The sequence below is a fragment of the Lactuca sativa genome, chromosome 5 (assembly GCF_002870075.4).
Source record: "Lactuca sativa cultivar Salinas chromosome 5, Lsat_Salinas_v11, whole genome shotgun sequence".
Classification (NCBI taxonomy): Eukaryota; Viridiplantae; Streptophyta; class Magnoliopsida; order Asterales; family Asteraceae; genus Lactuca; species Lactuca sativa.
The window spans coordinates 314,593,827-314,613,878 of record NC_056627.2 but is presented as its reverse complement, the minus strand read 5'-3'; the positions used below and the strand labels follow the sequence as shown (position 1 = coordinate 314,613,878).

The following is a 20,052-nucleotide window of genomic DNA, read 5'->3' as shown; positions in this document are numbered from 1 at the left end:
AAACCTACTCTATAGAAGATCGAGGAATCGACTGCTTCTCTAAATCGATGAATCCTGTTTTCCAAATCTATCTTCTATTTATTCTGTTCTCTTGATTCCAGATTTGGCGATTTGTATGAATTGGAGTTCGAACCAAGATCGTTAATTTCGTATTTCTGATTTCTATTTTTTTAATACTATTTTGATTCAGTTTGGAGTTTGATTGTCCAAAGCTGGAGACTTTGGGTACATCTGCTCAAAGCGTTTAGTTAAGCAGGCATTTATTTGTTCTATTATCCTTTTTCTGATTCTCGATTTTGTCACTATTCTCATATTTTTTGTTTTGATTTCAAAAATCAGGAGTTCACTGATTACAGTTCCGATTTGTGATTCCTTGAATCTGTGCTGACTTTTGATAGTTCATAGTTCCGATTCTCCTATTTGAGTACATAATCAGGAGTTAAATGAGGCATGATTTTGTGGTTTTATGTATAAATTTCTAGAGTTCTTTTCTGAAATTTTTTGTTCCATTTCTATGATTTTTGTTGTTTTGAACTTCTGGTTAGTTTGAATATCCGGATGCAGCAGCCAAGAGAAGTAGATGGATTTGTATGTATTATTCTATGACTATTTGCTCATGTGTCCTTTTTTGTTCAACTTTTTTTTAACATTCATCTCCAAATAGTAATCTAGTTGCCCCCAGTTTGGTTTTTTGCAATAAAAATTCCATAATCTTCCACTTCGTAATTTGTAAATATCAATTTTTAGTTGTATTATAATTCCAGTTTTATGTTGCTGTTTGTGATTCCTAATTGGTTTTTATTCTCTTGTTGGTTAACTGATTTTAGTATTACTAATTTTGTTTTTACTTTTCAATATTTATGTTTTTCATTTTTTAAAAGTCATTCATAGGTATAGTATTTATGATTTATTTGTAAAGAAGAGTTATTGTATTTTGACAATGTAGTTTGTAGTGTTGTATATGATTGTTTATATATAAGATTTTGTTGATTGTGTTTGCTATTGTAGCATGAAATAAGTGTTTCAAAGTCAAAGTCAGATTTATATCTATAATGTACATAGATTTGAAAGGGATAGAAGGGTTTGACAATTTTAAGTATTAATTGTTATTTTAGCGTGTGTCAAATATGATAGAGTAGTTAATATTTTTACTTCAAAAATGCAGTGAGGCATGGATTTAAGAGAAATTTTTATACCTTAATTTGTGTAAATATGCTTCTTTTAAACATTGCATTAATAGTAATAGTTTTACATGGTTACATTACAATACATCAAAGTAATACAAACAAATGTAATAAGTACAGCAAGGTACTAAGCTATCTTCATCAACAGCTCCTGGGATGTACCTGTCTAATGCTAACCTGAGAATACAAGTTATTTGAAAAGCGAGTATCAACATTTTTACAAATGATGGTGAGTTCATAAGCATTTAGTGACGTTTTTATTCAAATAACTTTAATAAAAGTAGTAGTTTAAGTGTTTACTGTGTATTAGAGTTCTTTCTAGAAAATCCTATATTTTCTTTAATAAAGCAGCCTTCTACCAAGACTGGTCAGTGTTATGTGGCAAAAAGTGGTTTTCCCTTAATTGCTATCATTATCAAAATACGAAATTTGATTATTAAAGAAAGCCAGAGAAATCAGGGAAATACATAAGCCTCAGCAGTGAGGACTGCTGACTAAGGCAAAGGAATCATAGACTCCAGGAGAGTATCGAACGAACGACACGCTTGGTTCCGTCTAACAAATGGAGACACAGACCCTAGAAGGTACCAAATGAAAGGTACAACTGGTAAGGTCTAAAACAGTGAATACAGACCACAGACAGTATCAAATGAAAGATACATCTTGCAAGGTCAAAACAGAGAATACAGACCGCAGACAGTATCAAATGAAAGATACATCTCGCAAGGTCAAAACAGTGTGACTTTGAAATTGAGTTACCAGCATATAGTGTAAATTTCTGGTGAAATACCGTTACCTTAAGGCCAATGAATTATAAAGTAACCCGGGATACTCGTAACCATACTGACTAGAGTACCAGACGCCCTACAAGCGTCTAAAATATGACATTTGTCACCTGTTGGCTTGGTAGGCCGGGACTGTAGCTAGCAGTCTGGGTGCGGGGGTGTCAATCCCGTATAGATCTATACACACAATGTCCGCTCTCCCTACAGGAGACTCTGGTTACCAACTAGACGACGGAGAAGGTCGTGTCCTGAAGATGCATCCCAAATAGTGGGTTTCTAATGTAAGTGCTGAACTAGAGGTAGAGACTCATAGCTGAACTGACTGAAGTAAACCCATATGTCTATGCTTGTGTACACAATATATAACTAATGAATCAAACGACCTTCAGATGGACATCCGATCCCACCAGACCACATCTCAACGAAGAAAAGGAAATAGGGCGGACAAGCCTTCCTAAGTCCTTCAATCATTATTTATATGCATCTATACAAGCACAGACATACATCTAACTGCGCTTGAGTGTGTATCAAGTGGAATCATATCGTAAAGTATAAGTGTACAGTGTGGAATAACCGACTTGTGAAGTATAAGCGTACAGTGAAATATCCGAGTCGTGAAGTATAAGCGTACAGAGTGGGATAATCGAATCGTGAAGTATAAGTGTACAGAGTGGGATAATCGAATCGCGAAGTATAAGTGTACCAAATATAAGTGTATCACGAAGTGAAAACGTTATCAAGTATAAGGGAAGTAGAAGCGACAACTGGTGAAGTAAGAGTGTCTATCGGTATAAGTGACTACCAGTATAAGTGAAATAGAGGCAATAACAGGTATAAGCGCTTCAAGAAGTGAAAGCGTTACCAAGTAGGAGTATAAAATAAGTAAAAGCAAAGCAGCAGTAACTAACAAGTAAAAGTATATGTCGTGAAAGAGAACCTCGATGAAAGCCTTGGGAAAAACCTTTATACTTAGGGAAAATCACATTTGGTATTCTTTGGTAAAATAAGTTTGAAAAACTTTATAAATTCCTTGGAAACTTTTCATAACCCAGTTTGAAATGAACTTTGATAAAAACAGTATAAGTAAGAGTTTTGAACAAGTGAAAACCTTCTTGAAAACCATTTATAGCATCCTACTCGGTAAAAACAGTGTACAGTGGTAAAACCTTGAGCATGCGGGTTATCAATCACATGTGATTGATATGATGACTGGCATGTTTAACTTGTATTCCCCCCCCCCCCTATAAAACATGTAAAAACATTGAAAGGTTCATTCAGGGGTATGAACTCACCTGGTGTAAGTAGGTCCGACGAAGGTGCCGTTTGGGCGTTCGGTGTCACGTAAAGACTCGAACACACTCAATGACCTATTTAACATATGATAACATATGTTCACATACAATTAGTATATTTAATACTAATTAAACAAGTATACGCGCTCAAAGGAGCGGAAAACACTTTGGATAAGTGTTTGGGTGTCCCGGGTAGCGTCTAAAGGCGTGTATGGCTTAGGAATGGAGTTTACTCTCCGAGAGTAAACTCCCAAAGCTTAGTATACGGCCCAGGGACATCTCACCATGAGTTTACGACCATAAACTCATGGTGAAGGGTTCTAGTGTGCTAAAGTGTGTCATATCAATTGTAGATTTATGCTAGGCTCAAATATCAAATGTGTGAATGGGTTTAAAGCATTAAATGGCCCCTTTGAGGAGTTTACGGCCCTAAGCAAGGGAGCTTACGGCCGTAAGCTCCTATATACACTTTCTTTTGTTGTTTTAAGGCTCTATCTTGTTAGTGGAATTTTTCTAAGTCCAAAACCAAAAGGCCTGAGTGAGTTTAAGGTCTTTAAGGGCTTCATTAGGGAGTTTACGGCCCAAGGACAACTCCTAAGGGAGTTTACGGTCGTAAACTCTCATTCTTTGAGTTTATTGAAGTTTCAAGCCCCTAATACCTTGCTAGTAATTTATAATGAAGTGTGAGGCCATTTGGGGGAATTAAAACTATCATTTGGGCATGTTTAGGGGTGTTTACGGCCTTGACACATGTCTGGGCCGTAAACTCCCTTTACCCCTTCATTTTATTGAGTTTAAATGATCTAAACCCGAATTAGCAAGTCCCTTAATTATGTCTTAAGCCTAAGGGTGGTTTGGGAGTGTTTTTGGGGCATTTTGGCATGGTTTAGAGGGGTTTACGGCCTAAGCATGTGCTTGGGCCGTAAACTCTCTTTTATGCCCTATATTGATTGTTTTAATTGATCAAACACTCCTAGGCTAAATCCTCAATTTATTTCCAAGCTTTTAGGGACAATTTAGGGTCTTTTTGGCCTCATTTAAGGTGTTTACGGCCTAAGGAGGAGCTTAGGCCGTAAACTCCTCTTCCATAGCTTCTAAGTCCGATTTTTGGGCTATAAACACAAATCATAATGTTTAGAATAAGCTAGGGTAAGCGGACTTACGATATGGAAGCGTTTGGTTGCGGATTCGGGGCGAAAACGAGTCTAGAGAGAGAGGGTAAAAAAGTCTCCAAATGGAGTTTACTCCCCCTTATATATGGGTGGGAGTTGGAGCTCAGTGGAATTCTACCCGATACTATCGTTATACGGGGCTTTTGGTCGCACCCGATTTAGTGGTCGTAATAATAAAAACTAACTTTTCCAACTAAATGGAAATGTGTAATACAAGTTTTTATTTTCTTATGTCACGACTTAATGACATAAATAAATGAAACATTTGGGATGTTTATTAAATTGACGGCCTCTAATTAACGGAACTTTTATAAACTGGACTATTCCGTTAACGGTAACGGGGAAATGTAACGAAACAAATTGGGTTGTCACATCATCCCCCCGTTAGAGGGAATTTTGTCCCGAAATTCAGGTCTAGGCAAGGAAGTAGGTATGAATGGCCAAGTAGAGGTATGAGAGTACTTCCTATACGGTTTTCCTCGCATTCCCAAGTGAACTCTAGTCTGTGTTTGTCATTCCGACAGACCTTCATGTACGGGATGCGGATTCCGTCTGGTGTAGCTAGTGGGTTCCAACTGGTGTATCTACAAGGTTAGGGTTCTCAATGGATTCTATAAAGATGAGTGAGGCACGAAGAGTGTTGTCGGGAAATCACCTATCAAGTCTAAGAAGTGGATCGATCGGGTGTGAATCTTGTGGTATATCCGAAGGTAGTAGCGGCCTGAAAAGGGTTGGACCAAGTCTCCATGGGGATTCTCATATGGTCCTAAGCTCTCGGAATGGTAGCTTTTCAGTACTTAGAACATAGTGTACTTCTATGGCAAGATCATCACTGGCGTGATCGCCATTCCGAAGTTCCTAACGTTCTCTCCCGTACTGGTAGTGTAGTCCTTCAAGTTGGTTCTTAGAAAGCTCGGGTGGTCTTTGGTTTTGCGTTTCCTGTCAACTGGCTGATAGAGACTTTCTAGGTCATCGGATGGGTTGCGTATCTACGGTTATCTGTCTGCTGTAGAGTGTCTATCTCAAGCTTGTGCAAAATGGACCTGCACTAACGAATCTTGAGACACGGAAACCCTGAGGGTCGGGGAGATAGGGTTTCATCAGACGAGTGTCGGACTATCTCTGGAGGTGGTTATACTATCTCAGCGTGAGATGGTATTCGTGGAACACCTAATAGTCCAATGAATCTCTAAGACTTTGGTTTGATCTAGTGCGGAAAGCGCATGCTCCTGCATAATCCCTCAACTAACACCAAGGCTGGTGTCAAGTCTATAATCTTTTCGGGATCTGGGTCATGAGGCTTAACGCAACTACTTTCGCACTTTTATTAAGTATTCTTAGCTGCGGAGGTTATCCTGTGGTTCTCGGTATCCTAGTGTTCACTTCGGAGAATGAAGTCTATCGTCTACAGGGCGACGATGATTTCCTCCATACGAGAGGGTGGAGGGTGATAGGCACTACCTTTCTATAACAGGGTGGGCAAGGTGCCTGAGTAGTAAGAGCATCTACTGCAACTACTCTTCCGAAGGTTCTGAGTTTCCTCGGTCTAGGTCAATTCTAGTGAGTATAGGGTCTCATCACTCGGAACTTTACTAGCTTAACCCGCAGTGATTCTCTTGACTCCGGCTCCTATGTTATGGAATAGGGTGAAAGTGTTTTGCGAAGAGGTTCGTGGTAGAGCTCATGCTTGGCTTAACCACCAGTACTTGGTGTATGAAAGCAGTATACAATTGAGGTCGGTAGGATGTTCAGCTGTGCGACTCCACCCCAAACCCACAACCCAACGAGGAACAGGGAGTAGGGAGGAAACACACATCTTAAATCTTTTTGATCTCAATTATATACCACCTTTACGCATATACCTGGTTATGGTGGTCATTCCTTATGAGTTCTAATCTCTATGTTTACGAACCTGACGTGCGAGGTGCGAAGGGTCTTTTTGGGGAAACTATGAAGTACGCTTCGGATGGTTATCATCTTCTGGAGTATCTACAGTGTCTTTCGCTTCGGTTTCCATCTGACTACGAGGGGTCGGTCAACGGCGCGGGGTACCCTCTCCTGGGTACTTCGGAAGGTTCGAGATAAGAGGGACGATTGACGGATCGCATTAGGTTTGATTTATTTGTGTTAGGTTTAGGTTCGGGAGAACCTTTATTTGCCGACATGGCTACGGGGAAAGTTCTTTTTACACAGCACTAAGAATATACACATGGCTGCACATAGTCGAACCATGATCAATAGAGTCGTCGAAGTTGACACACTCCGACATGATATATAATGAAGATCGATAGAGTCATGTGCCAAACAGGCACACAAGTTCCAGGCGTCTCAGGTTTCGTCATATGTATCACTACCATGGATACTTGGACCGATAGAGTCGACGCGGAACTATAGAGGGTCCTAAGTGTTTCCGAATAGAGTACCCTTTCATGAGTGGATTCTCACAAGGCATTTCTATAATCGCCTCACATATACTAGTCATGTATATTTAAGGTGGGGAGGACTGTGGACTGAGCGACCCCGCCCTAAATCCACAACCAAACGAGGAATAGGAAATGAGGCGGCATTCGCTCACTCTAGGTCTGTCCATCTTAAATATACATGGCCGTAACGTATATGTTTAGCCATTATAGTTTTACCTGATGAATTTTTAAATTTTATAACAGTGCTGCGACTTTCGCCTTACTGGGAAGAATTTACATTTGAATTAGTCTTTTATTGTTTTTAGTTTAGTTACCCGAGATCGAGAGACGTACCAAAATCTAACGAGTTCCTTGATGCTTCTCTCTAAGCAGTAGAGTTAGGCTCCTCCTGTGTCTTTGTTGTTTCCTTCAGCTGGGCAATCCTTCTTGAAATGTCCCATTTCACCACATAGGTGACAAACGGGATTGGTCGCCGCATTAGTGATCGATGCAATACGCTCCACCGGAGTTCTGCATACACGAGCAGTATGCCCCTTCATGTTGCACCTAGCACAATAGAGCTCCCGGAAGACACCATGATGATGGTAGCTGCACTTGCTGCAGTAGGGGAGGTCTCCTAGGTATGGTCTCCTAGGCGTAGGGATGGGAGGGTTGGCAGGGATATTGACTTTCTCAGCTCGTTGCCTTTCGGAAGGTCCTTGAGCCGAGGTACTTCCCTCATCGATCTTGATCTTTCTCTTCAGTGGGTTTGAGTGAGGTTCTTGGGTGGCTGGGTATGAAAGTGTTGGTTGCTATTGTCCATTGTTAGGATCGGAATTCCCGATAGGGCTCTTACTAACATTGGCGGTGTTAGCATTCAGGTGAGCCATGAAAGCTGCTACGGCTGCTGAGACTGCAGCTTGGAACGTAGCTTCATCAAATAAGAGAGCAGGTTTCTTGCTTGTGGATTGGTTACGCTTCTTCGGTGGCATGGTTTTCCTACACGGAAAGGAATACAAGGTAATGAGAGACGATGGTTAACCCTGGACATTTCTGTCCTGAACGTATTAGGCATAAATTTTTCCCATGCCTTGGGTACTGGTCGTCTGAGTGTCGACCTACATCCCTATGATGTAGTCCTGGTAATCGAAGTGGGTGTATGAGTATTGGAAAAAAGGCCATAAGATGCGATTCGTTCCTACTAAGTTACCTTTATAATGGGAAAGGTTTCACTCTCCGGCCTGGAGAGATTTGAGAACGGTTCGGAACGAAACTGTGGAAAGAGAGGTTCACAAGGGCAGATGGCTAAAATTCTCTCAATAGAGATGCGGGGATCTGCCCTAATCGTGTATCTGGCAACGGGAAACGACGATTTTACCTAAGACATAGCATGAGTTGTGTAACCACTAACTCACTAAATTGTATTATTTTATGGGTGTATTAGCGTGACGAACATGAGGAAAAGACAATTCCCGGGTTCCATGTACTGGCTCCCTCGGTCTGCCTCGTATCTTTGACTGGAATCGGTGTTGGTTTCCTTCGGGTAGTTTCCTAGGGTTCTCTTCTCGTATGGACATATTGAATCTCTACTTTTCCTTGCTTCCGAATTCCGACTATGGGTGTCATCACCTCATAAAGGGCGACTGGGAATCTCAGAAGTTTAGGCAAATTTCACACCGATGTCCCTAGAAGAATATGGGCACTTGGAGCATTCAATAGTCTCGACCCGGTTCATTTATTTCCGAACAGGAAATCTTCTCAATGAACCTCTTCTGGGCTTGAACCAACTTCTTTGTCATGCACTGAAGTGAATAGGGTTGTCTACAGGGTTCGTGCGAGAATGGAAATGTCTAAAGAATCCTAAGAGATTATTAACATTTCACTAGATGATCCATATCGAGTCCTGCTACGATTACACAGGGTATACAAATCATATATAGCTTAGATCCGATAGGCCTTCGAATATGTGATACTACTCTAGAACCACATCCCAACGAGGAAAAGGAAATAGAGCGAAACCACACATTCTTAGCCTATGGGATCCTTCTATATATAACCTTGGGAGTATACTCTCTGTAGTTGTAGGTATATCAATAAGGATCTTTTTAGTTCTTCACACAAAGTTATCTATGCATCCTAAAATACCCCTATGATATTTTAATTCTTGTTTGATTCTTATCTTTTGAATATCATTCTAGGATTAGTGTGAATCTTTTAGTGTTCCAAAATACTCCTATAGTATTTTAACTTTACGTTTGGCTCTAGCAATCCTAGTTGGTAAGTTTCAGACCTGTTGTACACCACTATCACTCCGCAGCACATGTTCATCGCATCTCGGATAAATGTAGTTGATCAGGTTACATTTATCCCAGCTTACGATTACATAACTGCCCAGGTTTGACTGTAGTGCTCAACATCCGAAGACTTTTATTATTGTTCTTCTTGTGATACTTTTGTTCAAGTGTTTAGATTCTAGATGTTATTATACTTTGGTAAAATATGGTTATATTTTAAAGTATAATTCTTGGTCAGAGTGTTTTATCCCTTTGTGTTTATAGGTTGTATATCTTTTATGAATTGATATACTTAGCTCACTATAAACAATGCTCTGATACCAATCTGTCACACCCCAAAACCGGAACGGCGGAAACGTTCTGGGGTGGATGACGTCATGTCAAGTATCACAACACATGCATTATAGTAATCAAAGTACAACAAAACATTGCATTAATAGTAATAGTTTTACATGGTTACATTACAATACATCAAAGTAATACAGACAAATGTAATAAGTACAGCAAGGTACTAAGCTATCTTCATCAATAGCTCTTGGGATGTACCTGTCTAATGCTAACCTGAGAATACAAGTTATTTGAAAAGCGAGTATCAGCTTTTTTACAAATGCTGGTGAGTTCATAAGCATTTAGTGATGTTTTTATTCAAATAACTTTAATAAAAGTAGTAGTTTAAGTGTTTACTGTGTATTAGAGTTCTTTCCAGAAAATCCTATATTTTCTTTAATAAAGCAGCCTTCTACCAAGACTGGTTAGTGTTATGTGGCAAAAAGTGGTTTTCCCTTAATTGCTATCATTATCAAAATACGGAATTTGATTATTAAAGAAAGCCAGAGAAGTCAGGGAAATACATAAGCCTCAGCAGTGAGGACTGCTGACTAAGGCAAAGGAATCATAGACTCCTGGAGAGTATCGAACGAACGACACGCCTGGTTTCGTCTAACAAATAGAGACACAGACCCCAGAAGGTACCAAATGAAAGGTACAACTGGTAAGGTCTAAAACAGTGAATACAGACCACAGACAGTATCAAATGAAAGATACATCTTGCAAGGTCAAAACAGAGAATACAGACCGCAGACAGTATCAAATGAAAGATACATCTCGCAAGGTCAAAACAGTGTGACTCTGAAATTGAGTTACCAGCATACAGTGTAAATTTCCAGTGAAATACTGTGACAACCCGAAATTTCCAATTGTATGAACATCATCTATTCAATAGAAGCTAGTTCAGTTTCAGTGATTTTCAAGCTTTTCCGAACAAGTTTGTGTACATTAGGGTTTATGTTTTAGATGATATCAGGAGAGTGGATACTCCTGGTTTTGTGAAACTTGGGCATTTCAAGTTTCATACTGTTGCAGTCCAATATCAGGAATGAAAATATTTTATGTCAAAATATTCCAGGACTATAAATAGTTTTCTGAATTAAATTAATTCATTATTCACAATTCCAAATAGAGAAAAGCCATATTCTCTCTGACGGATCTTCGGGTTTTCATCCCAGATTGTGAGTCTACTTTTCTATATGTGTTTCAATACTTGTTTAATGCTTATTAACAACAATAACATGTCTAGATATCAAGATCCGGGAGTTTACCGCCCAAGAACGTTCTTGGGGAGTAAACTCCAAAATGGAACATTATGGCTTCCTAGTCCCGATTCCTTGTTAGACAACTTGTTTAGGAGTTAGGATATGATCTTTATAGGCCTAAATGCATCCAAGAAACACAAGTTCTAGGAGTTTACGGCCAAGGAACTCCCTTGGGCCGTAAACCCCTTTTCAAGGGCTTAAAGTGCCCCAAATCTTCCCCATATGCTTAAAGGACTTTAACTACTAGTACTTGTGCTTGTTTAGAACACCAAAATCTCATCAAAATCACAAGTTAGTAGGAGTTTACGGCCAAGAACCCTTCTTGGGCCGTAAACCCCTTTTTGTGGGACAAAAATCATTCCAAGCAACCCTTAAGCCTTTAGACAATTTACCTGGCACCTTTGGGACTACAATGGAGAGTAGAACACGTAGAAATCACTCCTTGAAAGGAGTTTACGCCAAGGAACATGACTTGGGCCGTAAACTCCAAGTGAAGGCACCAAAGTGTGTCTCTTGCCCCCATTAGCCTTAGATAAATTCATGGAAGCCATCCTTGATGTTTAAGAGCCTCAAAACAATTAAATTCCTAGAGTTTACGGCAGTAAACTCTAGGATGAAGGACCTTAGGCCGTAAACTCCCTTATGGAGTGTTCTAGAGCCTTAAACTACTTCATGTGTTATTCCAATAAAGCTAGGAGTGTTCTAGGATCAAGATAGCACCACAAAACACCCAAAAACACCATTTGAGGAGTTCACGGCCATAAACCCATGAGTTTACGGCCGTAAACTCCAAGGTGTGGGGTTTGTTGGATGGTGAACTCCTATACAAGGCCCTTTGATGTTTCAAACCCTTTTGCCTTGTCCCGTAGCAACTTAGATGCAACCATTTGAACCTTAAACACTCATAAAAGTGTTTAAATGTTTTCTAAGTGTCTTAACTTATTTATTTAAGTTATTATATGTCTAATTAGTTATATATATGCTTATTATATGATAACTAGGCTCGTGCGTGTAAACCAGTCTCCGTTTGCCATCTAGCACGGTGTCCGACACTGCAATTCAGACGACTCACCACAAGTGAGTTCATACCCCTTGAATCAACCTTTGAAATGATTTTAAGTGTTTTAAATACTTTATGGGGGGGGGGGGGGGGAATACAAGTCAAATACTTATAAGTTATTACTTCAATCACATGTGATTGTGTTTAATCACATGTGATTAATAACTAGGAAAACAACGATTTTCACACTGTTCAAACTGTTTATCAAAATGCCTTACTTGAAATGTTTTACAAACTGTTTTACTATCCAAACTTACTTATAGACTGTGATTCAATCAAATGCTTCTTTTACTTAAACTGTTTTATCAACTTATGCTTTCAAAATGATTTATAGATCGACATCAAATCAATCTTCTCTTGAAATTATATTTATGCTTCAAAATGTTTTATGAAAACTTATTTATGCTTTATATATACAATGGCATGCCCATATATGTATAGATATATAAATAATGTTCAAAAGGCTTAGGAATGCCATCCGCCCTATTTCCTTTTCCTCGATTTGGATGTGGTCTGGTGGGATTTCGGGTGACCATCCGAAGGTCATTTCCATATTACTTATATATCATATATACATGTATAGACATAAAAGTACTTCCATATTCATACTCATCAGTACATCATTAGCTGGTTACCATCGGGGTAACGCAGGATCATACATATACAGATATACTAGAAACAATACATATACAGAAATACTAGAAACAATACATATACAGAAATACTAGAAACAATACATATACAGATATACTAGAAACAATACATATACAGAAATACTAGAAACAATACATATACAGATATACGAGAAATAATACATATACATAAATATGTAATAATTGTGATCCACTGTATCGGGCATGCCTTAAATGTCATGGCCCGAGTTGTAGCCAGAATTCTCTTGGAGGGAGAGCGTGAGTTTGCGTATATATCTATACTGGATTAACTATCCTACACCTTGCTGCTAGCTACAGCCGGACCTGCAGGTCTGCGGGTGCCAAACGTCATTTCTTTTATTACGACCATTCATTATGTCGTTGTTACCAGTCGATAGCATGGTGCAATTTATCACATTATGCCTTAATATAAATCCAGTTTAAGGTAATAGTATTTAGTACAGCAGTAGTCTTATTATACAAAGCTACAGTACTACAATGATTTACCCATTACATATTTTAGTGATAATCTCACTTAAGCATTAGTGTACATAACTATATTTTTAACAAATGATAGTTATACTTGGGTAATTACACACTTTTACAACAGACAAGTTTACAAAACAGTTTAGCCTTGGTAGAAGGTTACTTTTATAGAAAATATAGGATTTTCTGAGGGATTCAAACTTTTACAAACACTTTCAAACATTTGCTTACATTTTTCCAAACTTATACATTGAGACAGGTTCAAACGTTTTTACAAGAAACATTGACACTAAAATACTTATGAACTCACCAGCTTAATGCTGATAAACTCTTTCAAAATAACTTGTATTCTCAGGTCATCAGTAGACAGGTACAGATGCCAGCTTTTGAGAAGATGGAGTGCATTCAAGACTCATCTCATATTATTTTGTGTTTCATTATTTTTGGTGTCTATAACTGTACAGAACACACTTGTATTAAAAATTATATATTTAATGCAATGGATGATGTTGTTTGCTTATTTACATTTACTGTGTTGTGATACTATACATGACGTCCTCCGCCCCAGAACGTTTCCGCCGTTCTTGGTTTTGGGGTGTGACAAATACCGTTACCTTAAGGCCAATGAATTATAAAGTAACCCGGGATACTCGTAACCATACTGACTAGAGTACCAGACGCCCTACAAGCGTCTAAAATATGACATTTGTCATCTGTTGGCTTGGTAGGCCGGGACTGTAGCTAGCAGTCTAGGTGCGGGGGTGTCAATCCCGTATAGATCTATACACACAATGTCCGCTCTCCCTACAGGAGACTCTGGTTACCAACTAGACGACGGAGAAGGTCGTGTCCTGAAGATGCATCCCAAATAGTGGGTAGAGACTTCCAAATAGTGGGTTTCTAATGTAAGTGCTGAACTAGAGGTAGAGACTCATAACTGAACTGACTGAAGTAAACCCATATGTCTATGCTTGTGTACACAATATATAACTAATGAATCAAACGACCTTCGGATGGACATCCGATCCCACCAGACCACATCTCAACGAAGAAAAGGAAATAGGGCGGACAAGCCTTCCTAAGTCCTTCAATCATTATTTATATGCATCTATACAAGCACAGACATACATCTAACTGCGCTTGAGTGTGTATCAAGTGGAATCATATCGTAAAGTATAAGTGTACAGTGTGGAATAACCGACTTGTGAAGTATAAGCGTACAGTGAAATATCCGAGTCGTGAAGTATAAGCGTACAGAGTGGGATAATTGAATCGTGAAGTATAAGTGTACAGAGTGGGATAATCGAATCGCGAAGTATAAGTGTACCAAGTATAAGTGTATCACGAAGTGAAAACGTTATCAAGTATAAGGGAAGTAGAAGCGACAACTGGTGAAGTAAGAGTGTCTATCGGTATAAGTGACTACCAGTATAAGTGAAATAGAGGCAATAACAGGTATAAGCGCTTCAAGAAGTGAAAGCGTTACCAAGTAGGAGTATAAAATAAGTAAAAGCGAAGCAGCAGTAACTAACAAGTAAAAGTATACGTCGTGAAAGAGAACTTCGATGAAAGCCTTGGGAAAAACCTTTATACTTAGGGAAAATCACATTTGGTATTCTTTGGTAAAATAAGTTTGAAAAACTTTATAAATTCCTTGGAAACTTTTCATAACCCAGTTTGAAATGAACTTTGATAAAAACAGTATAAGTAAGAGCTTTGAACAAGTGAAAACCTTCTTGAAAACCATTTATATCATCCTACTCGGTAAAAACAGTGTACAGTGGTAAAACCTTGAGCATGCGGGTTATCAATCACATGTGATTGATATGATAACTGGCATGTTTAACTTGTATTCCCCCCTATAAAACATGTAAAAACATTGAAAGGTTCATTCAGGGGTATGAACTCACCTGGTGTAAGTAGGTCCGACGAAGGTGCCGTTTGGGCGTTCGGTGTCACGTAAAGACTCGAACACACTCAATGACCTATTTAACATATGATAACATATGTTCACATACAATTAGTATATTTAATACTAATTAAACAAGTATACACGCTCAAAGGAGTGGAAAACACTTTGGATAAGTGTTTGGGTGTCCTGGGTAGCGTCTAAAGGTGTGTATGGCTTAGGAATAGAGTTTACTCTCCGAGAGTAAACTCCCAAAGCTTAGTTTACGGCCCAGGGACATCTTACCATGAGTTTACGGCCGTAAACTCATGGTGAAGGGTTCTAGTGTGCTAAAGTGTCTCATATCAATTGTAGATTTATGCTAGGCTCAAATATCAAATGTGTGAATGGGTTTAAAGCATTAAATGGCCCCTTTGAGGAGTTTACGGCCCTAAGCAAGGGAGCTTACGGCTGTAAGCTCCTATACACACTTTCTTTTGGTGTTTTAAGGCTCTATCTTGTTAGTGGAATTTTTCTAAGTCCAAAACCAAAAGGCCTGAGTGAGTTTAAGGTCTTTAAGGGCTTCATTAGGGAGTTTACGGCCCAATGACAACTCCTAAGGGAGTTTACGGCCGTAAACTCTCATTCTTTGAGTTTATTGAAGTTTCAAGCCCCTAATACCTTGCTAGTAATTTATAATGAAGTGTGAGGCCATTTGGGGGAATTAAAACTATCATTTGGGCATGTTTAGGGGTGTTTACGGCCTTGACACATGTCTGGGCCGTAATCTCCCTTTACCCCTTCATTTTATTGAGTTTAAATGATCTAAACCCGAATTAGCAAGTCCTTTAATTATGTCTTAAGCCTAAGGGTGGTTTGGGAGTGTTTTTGGGGCATTTTGGCATGGTTTAGAGGGGTTTATGGCCTAAGCATGTGCTTGGGCCGTAAACTCTCTTTTATGCCCTATATTGATTGTTTTAATTGATCAAACACTCCTAGGCTAAATCCTCAATTTATTTCCAAGCTTTTAGGGACAATTTAGGGTCTTTTTGGCCTCATTTAAGGTGTTTACGGCCTAAGGAGGAGCTTAGGCCGTAAAATCCTCTTCCATAGCTTCTAAGTCCGATTTTTGGGCTATAAACACAAATCATAATGTTTAGAATAAGCTAGGGTAAGCGGACTTACGATTTGGAAGCGTTTGGTTGCGGATTCGGGGCGAAAACGAGTCTAGAGAGAGAGTATAGAGAGAGAGGGTAAAAAAGTCTCCAAATGGAGTTTACTCCCCCTTATATATGGGTGGGAGTTGGAGCTCAGTGGAATTCTACCCGATACTATCGTTATACGGGGCTTTTGGTCGCACCCGATTTAGTGGTCGTAATAATAAAAACTAACTTTTCCAACTAAATGGAAATGTATAATACAAGTTTTTATTTTCTTATATCACGACTTAACGACATAAATAAATGAAACATTTAGGATGTTTATTAAATTGACGACCTCTAATTAACGGAACTTTTATAAACTGGAATATTCCGTTAACGGTAACGAGGAAATGTAACGGAACAACTTGGGTTGTCACAAAAAGGTTGTGTTATATTGATGCCTTTTAAATTATTTTTCTTGTAAAGATTTAAATTTGATAACCCTCTAAAAATAGGGCATTATTATATTTTTTCGCCAGGGCATGAAATACCATTGGGCCGGCCCTGCTTAGGAGTCTCTTAAGAGACGATGTACGTTGACTTTGTAAGCTTAAAGGATTCAGGGGTTTGGGTTCTAATTACATATCATACATTGCATAGTTATACAATGGTGTCTCTATGATGCTTTTCGTGATGTCTATCATGCTATAATATTGTGTTTACCTTTCGCATTTTTTTTTTTGCCAAAATGGAGTTTTTTCAATTTTAAAGAAGTTTTGAATTAAATTTGGGGTTATTACTTTACATATAAATCTTGTGTCTGTTATTTATGTATTACTCTTATAATATCTGACCACATTATTACTCTTTAGGCTTCTCAAATGTTAAAAGGAGTCTTGTAGTGCTTATTTTTGACAATGAAATTGGCATGACTTTTAGTAGACCATGCATCTTTGAAATAGGACAGGCTTTGTATTGTAGTTAATCTCTTTTGTTTATTACTATATCCCTCGTATGGACAGTTAACAACCTATTTTGCTTGTTAAAAAGCTTGGGATTTACTGTGAATGACGTAAATGGTTTTTCAAAACCTTTTAAATGATGATTTATTAATATAAACTAGATCATACGAGATGTGTTTTGAATTACCTGCAAACCAGATAAATAAGCCAAAAAACGAAAAAGTTGGTAAAAATATGAGAAATTTTGGAGAAAAGAAATTAGATTTAAACAAATTAAAACACCAAAATAATAAGTTTATTTATATTTATTTTTTTAACAGTAGTTAGTAGTTAAAAGTTAATATCATCAAGATATTAAGATTCACCTACATGGAACATAAGATTAGAACCCTGTCCTCCAATTTAAGAGGACAAAGACTCTAAGTCCTGCATTAAAATTAGGTTTGATTTGGAAAAACTGTTCTATAAAAGTAGTGATCAAATACAAGTTACTTAAGTTTGCTTTGGAAGTTGAATTGGTTGGTCTATATTGCAAGCTATATTTACAAATGGTTTCACTTGAAATACACCTAACCAAAGATCTCGGAGTTTCCTTGATCAAACTTCAAAAACCATGCCTACATGCCACCTTGCTCAGCCCTAACGGGTGCCTGGTCTACGCCATCAACAACCTTAAGTGGAATAAGAGACCGCCTGCAGTTTGGGCATGATGCATGTTCGTTTAGCCACTTATCTACACACTTGACATGAAACTCATGGTTACATTCCGGCAACACTCTCACCTTCTCTCCATTTACAAAATCTCCAAGACAAATCGAGCATTCAGTGGCTGAACCACCTCTTCGCTTCCTGAACCTTGCCACCGGAATTTTCTTTATTGCTTGTTTTGCAAGCCCAGAAGTTTGTAAATTTGTTGCCGCCTCTATGGACTCACGTCTACGTCGAAGATATAGATGTACTACTGAATTTAATAGGAGTGCAGCCACTAGCGCACATAACAAGGCGACCAGCATGACTACCATGTCTGAATCGAAATTTGTTTCCTCTGAGTGGGAAGAATCATCTGTATCGTCTCCACTGATCAGTGGGGTCTCTGTCAAAAGAAGGCGGCGATTTGACCAAACCATGATTATTATTATCAGTTTTTTAAATCTGGTTAGAGAGGGAGAGAAATAGGTTTATAAGCTTGAAGATGGTGTTCTGTATATATGTATGTATATAAGGAGATGATGACGAAGGTTTTGGTTACCTAATAATAACTAATTCATTTAATCCTTTGTGAATTTGTTTAATGTTTCCATTTCATGTTTATTTAATGTTTTATCTGTATGATTTGAGAGTAACAAGTGACCTCTAAAGTCAAAATATTAATAAGGCGCGTGAAACTTCCGAAGTTCACTTTTGGATCGTTGTAAATTAAGATTTAAGACTTTAATTAGTATCCGTTAATTTTGTAATGCAGTATTGTTCATCCACATGGTCTAAACAGATACTAAATCTTTCATGTATAATTTAAAAATAATAACATTTAACTAAGTTTAAATATACTATCAAATATAATTTCCTGCAAGTAAGTGAATCGGTTAGGGTTTCGGGGGTGTCGTTCAACAACCATTGGTGAAAATTGGGAGGGTAGGTTTGGGTTTCTTATGATTGATGTCGCTAGGAGTGGTTAAGCACACACCAAGTGGTTTTGGTTAACATGCATATATTCAAAGAAAAGGAATTGATTTCAAATTTTAATTAATATAAGATAAGCTTAATATTTGAAAAGGAAATACATAGTAATTTTTATATCGATATATTCAAGGTTTTAAAAAGTTTGTCATAGTCATGGTTATATATATATACTTATGAATAATAGTACAAAATATATATAAAAATATCAATTATATATAAAATTATTCCTTTAAGTCACGCCTTATAAATGACATGGCTCATCACGTCTCGTAAAAACTTGAGGGTTGATTTTGCCGCTAAATCACGTCTAACGTTATTTAGAACTCTGAATATATTTGGGAATTACAAAAAAATATTTAAAGAAATATGTACGTGATGGACTATGTTCAAGTATACAAGAACCATATTTTATATGATAACAACCACTACTTAATCATTTAGAAACTAATTTAATGTTTTTCATTTCTAGCATTCAACAAATATCAAATATCTCTATTTAAAGTAAATCATTTTATTAAAACATAATATGTGATGAATCCTACAATAAATAAAATTCAAGAAGACTCCTCCATTAAAACAAAACAAAAAAAATTACAGGGAAATAAAATAAAACATTACCAATAATAATGAACCTCGTAAAGGGGATTTAGAGGTAAAATCGTCTAATTGCAACACAATTACCCATATCATACCATTCATATTGTAAGACAACTTTCAATAGACTACCATAAATCTTAACGTTACATTCTCCAACACAGGAATCACAAAACAAAGAATAAGGGACAACAAAGATCTTAAAATATGTGACAATTATCTAATCCATAGGGTACCGAACAAATCAATATTCCAGCTCCAGCAAGACACTAAAGTGCATAAGTAGGGAAAAACTTGAGTACTGATAGGCCTTGACTAAAAAAGGAGGAAAACTTGAGTTATAAGGGTATAATCGTCCATAAACATACTAAACCTCCATTCCAAATCATATCGGAGGCATTTCACTTGTCCAGTTCCATAATTGTAATAAAAGACATATTAAGCATGTTGAGCAACCTCCGAGCCAAAGACCATTGATCACAAGGATTGATCCAACTAAGAAAAAATGTAGTGTATCCATCACCTCATAGTCTGGACTAGTCAAAGACTGACATCATGGAATTGCTTAATAGATATTGTATTCCTTCACAATAAAATTTAGTTAATAAAGTAATCAAAACAAAGAAAATGACTACAGTGTCGACAGAAATATTAGTGGAAGAAGATCTTACACTGTGTTGATTTCTAACCATGTTTTATTTGCATCTTTTCCATCAAATCCTTCAATGGTTTCGTTTCCAGCAAAGGAATATTGAGCAGTTCTATGAACAACCTCTTTAAAGTAGAAGATGCAGATGTATTGTCTGAACCAATATGAACGGAAGATGTAGCTGTGATGCCTAATAATATCCAAGAATGTGTGATTA

General features: G+C 37.7%; 1 protein-coding gene across 1 annotated transcript; it reads right to left on the bottom strand.

Moving 5' to 3' along the window:
* Window positions 1–17,211: 17,211 nt before the first annotated feature.
* On the bottom strand, window positions 17,212–18,079 carry LOC111887955 (RING-H2 finger protein ATL74). The gene has a single exon (XM_023884088.3). It carries the CDS (start codon window positions 18,037–18,039, stop codon window positions 17,530–17,532), a length of 510 nt encoding a protein of 169 aa, XP_023739856.1. The 5' UTR covers window positions 18,040–18,079; the 3' UTR covers window positions 17,212–17,529.
* Window positions 18,080–20,052: the final 1,973 nt, after the last annotated feature.

Coding starts and splice junctions, on each gene's coding strand:
- LOC111887955 (XM_023884088.3), bottom strand. CDS start 18,039: ATGGTTTGGTCAAATCGCCGCCTTCTTTTGACAGAGACCCCACTGATC.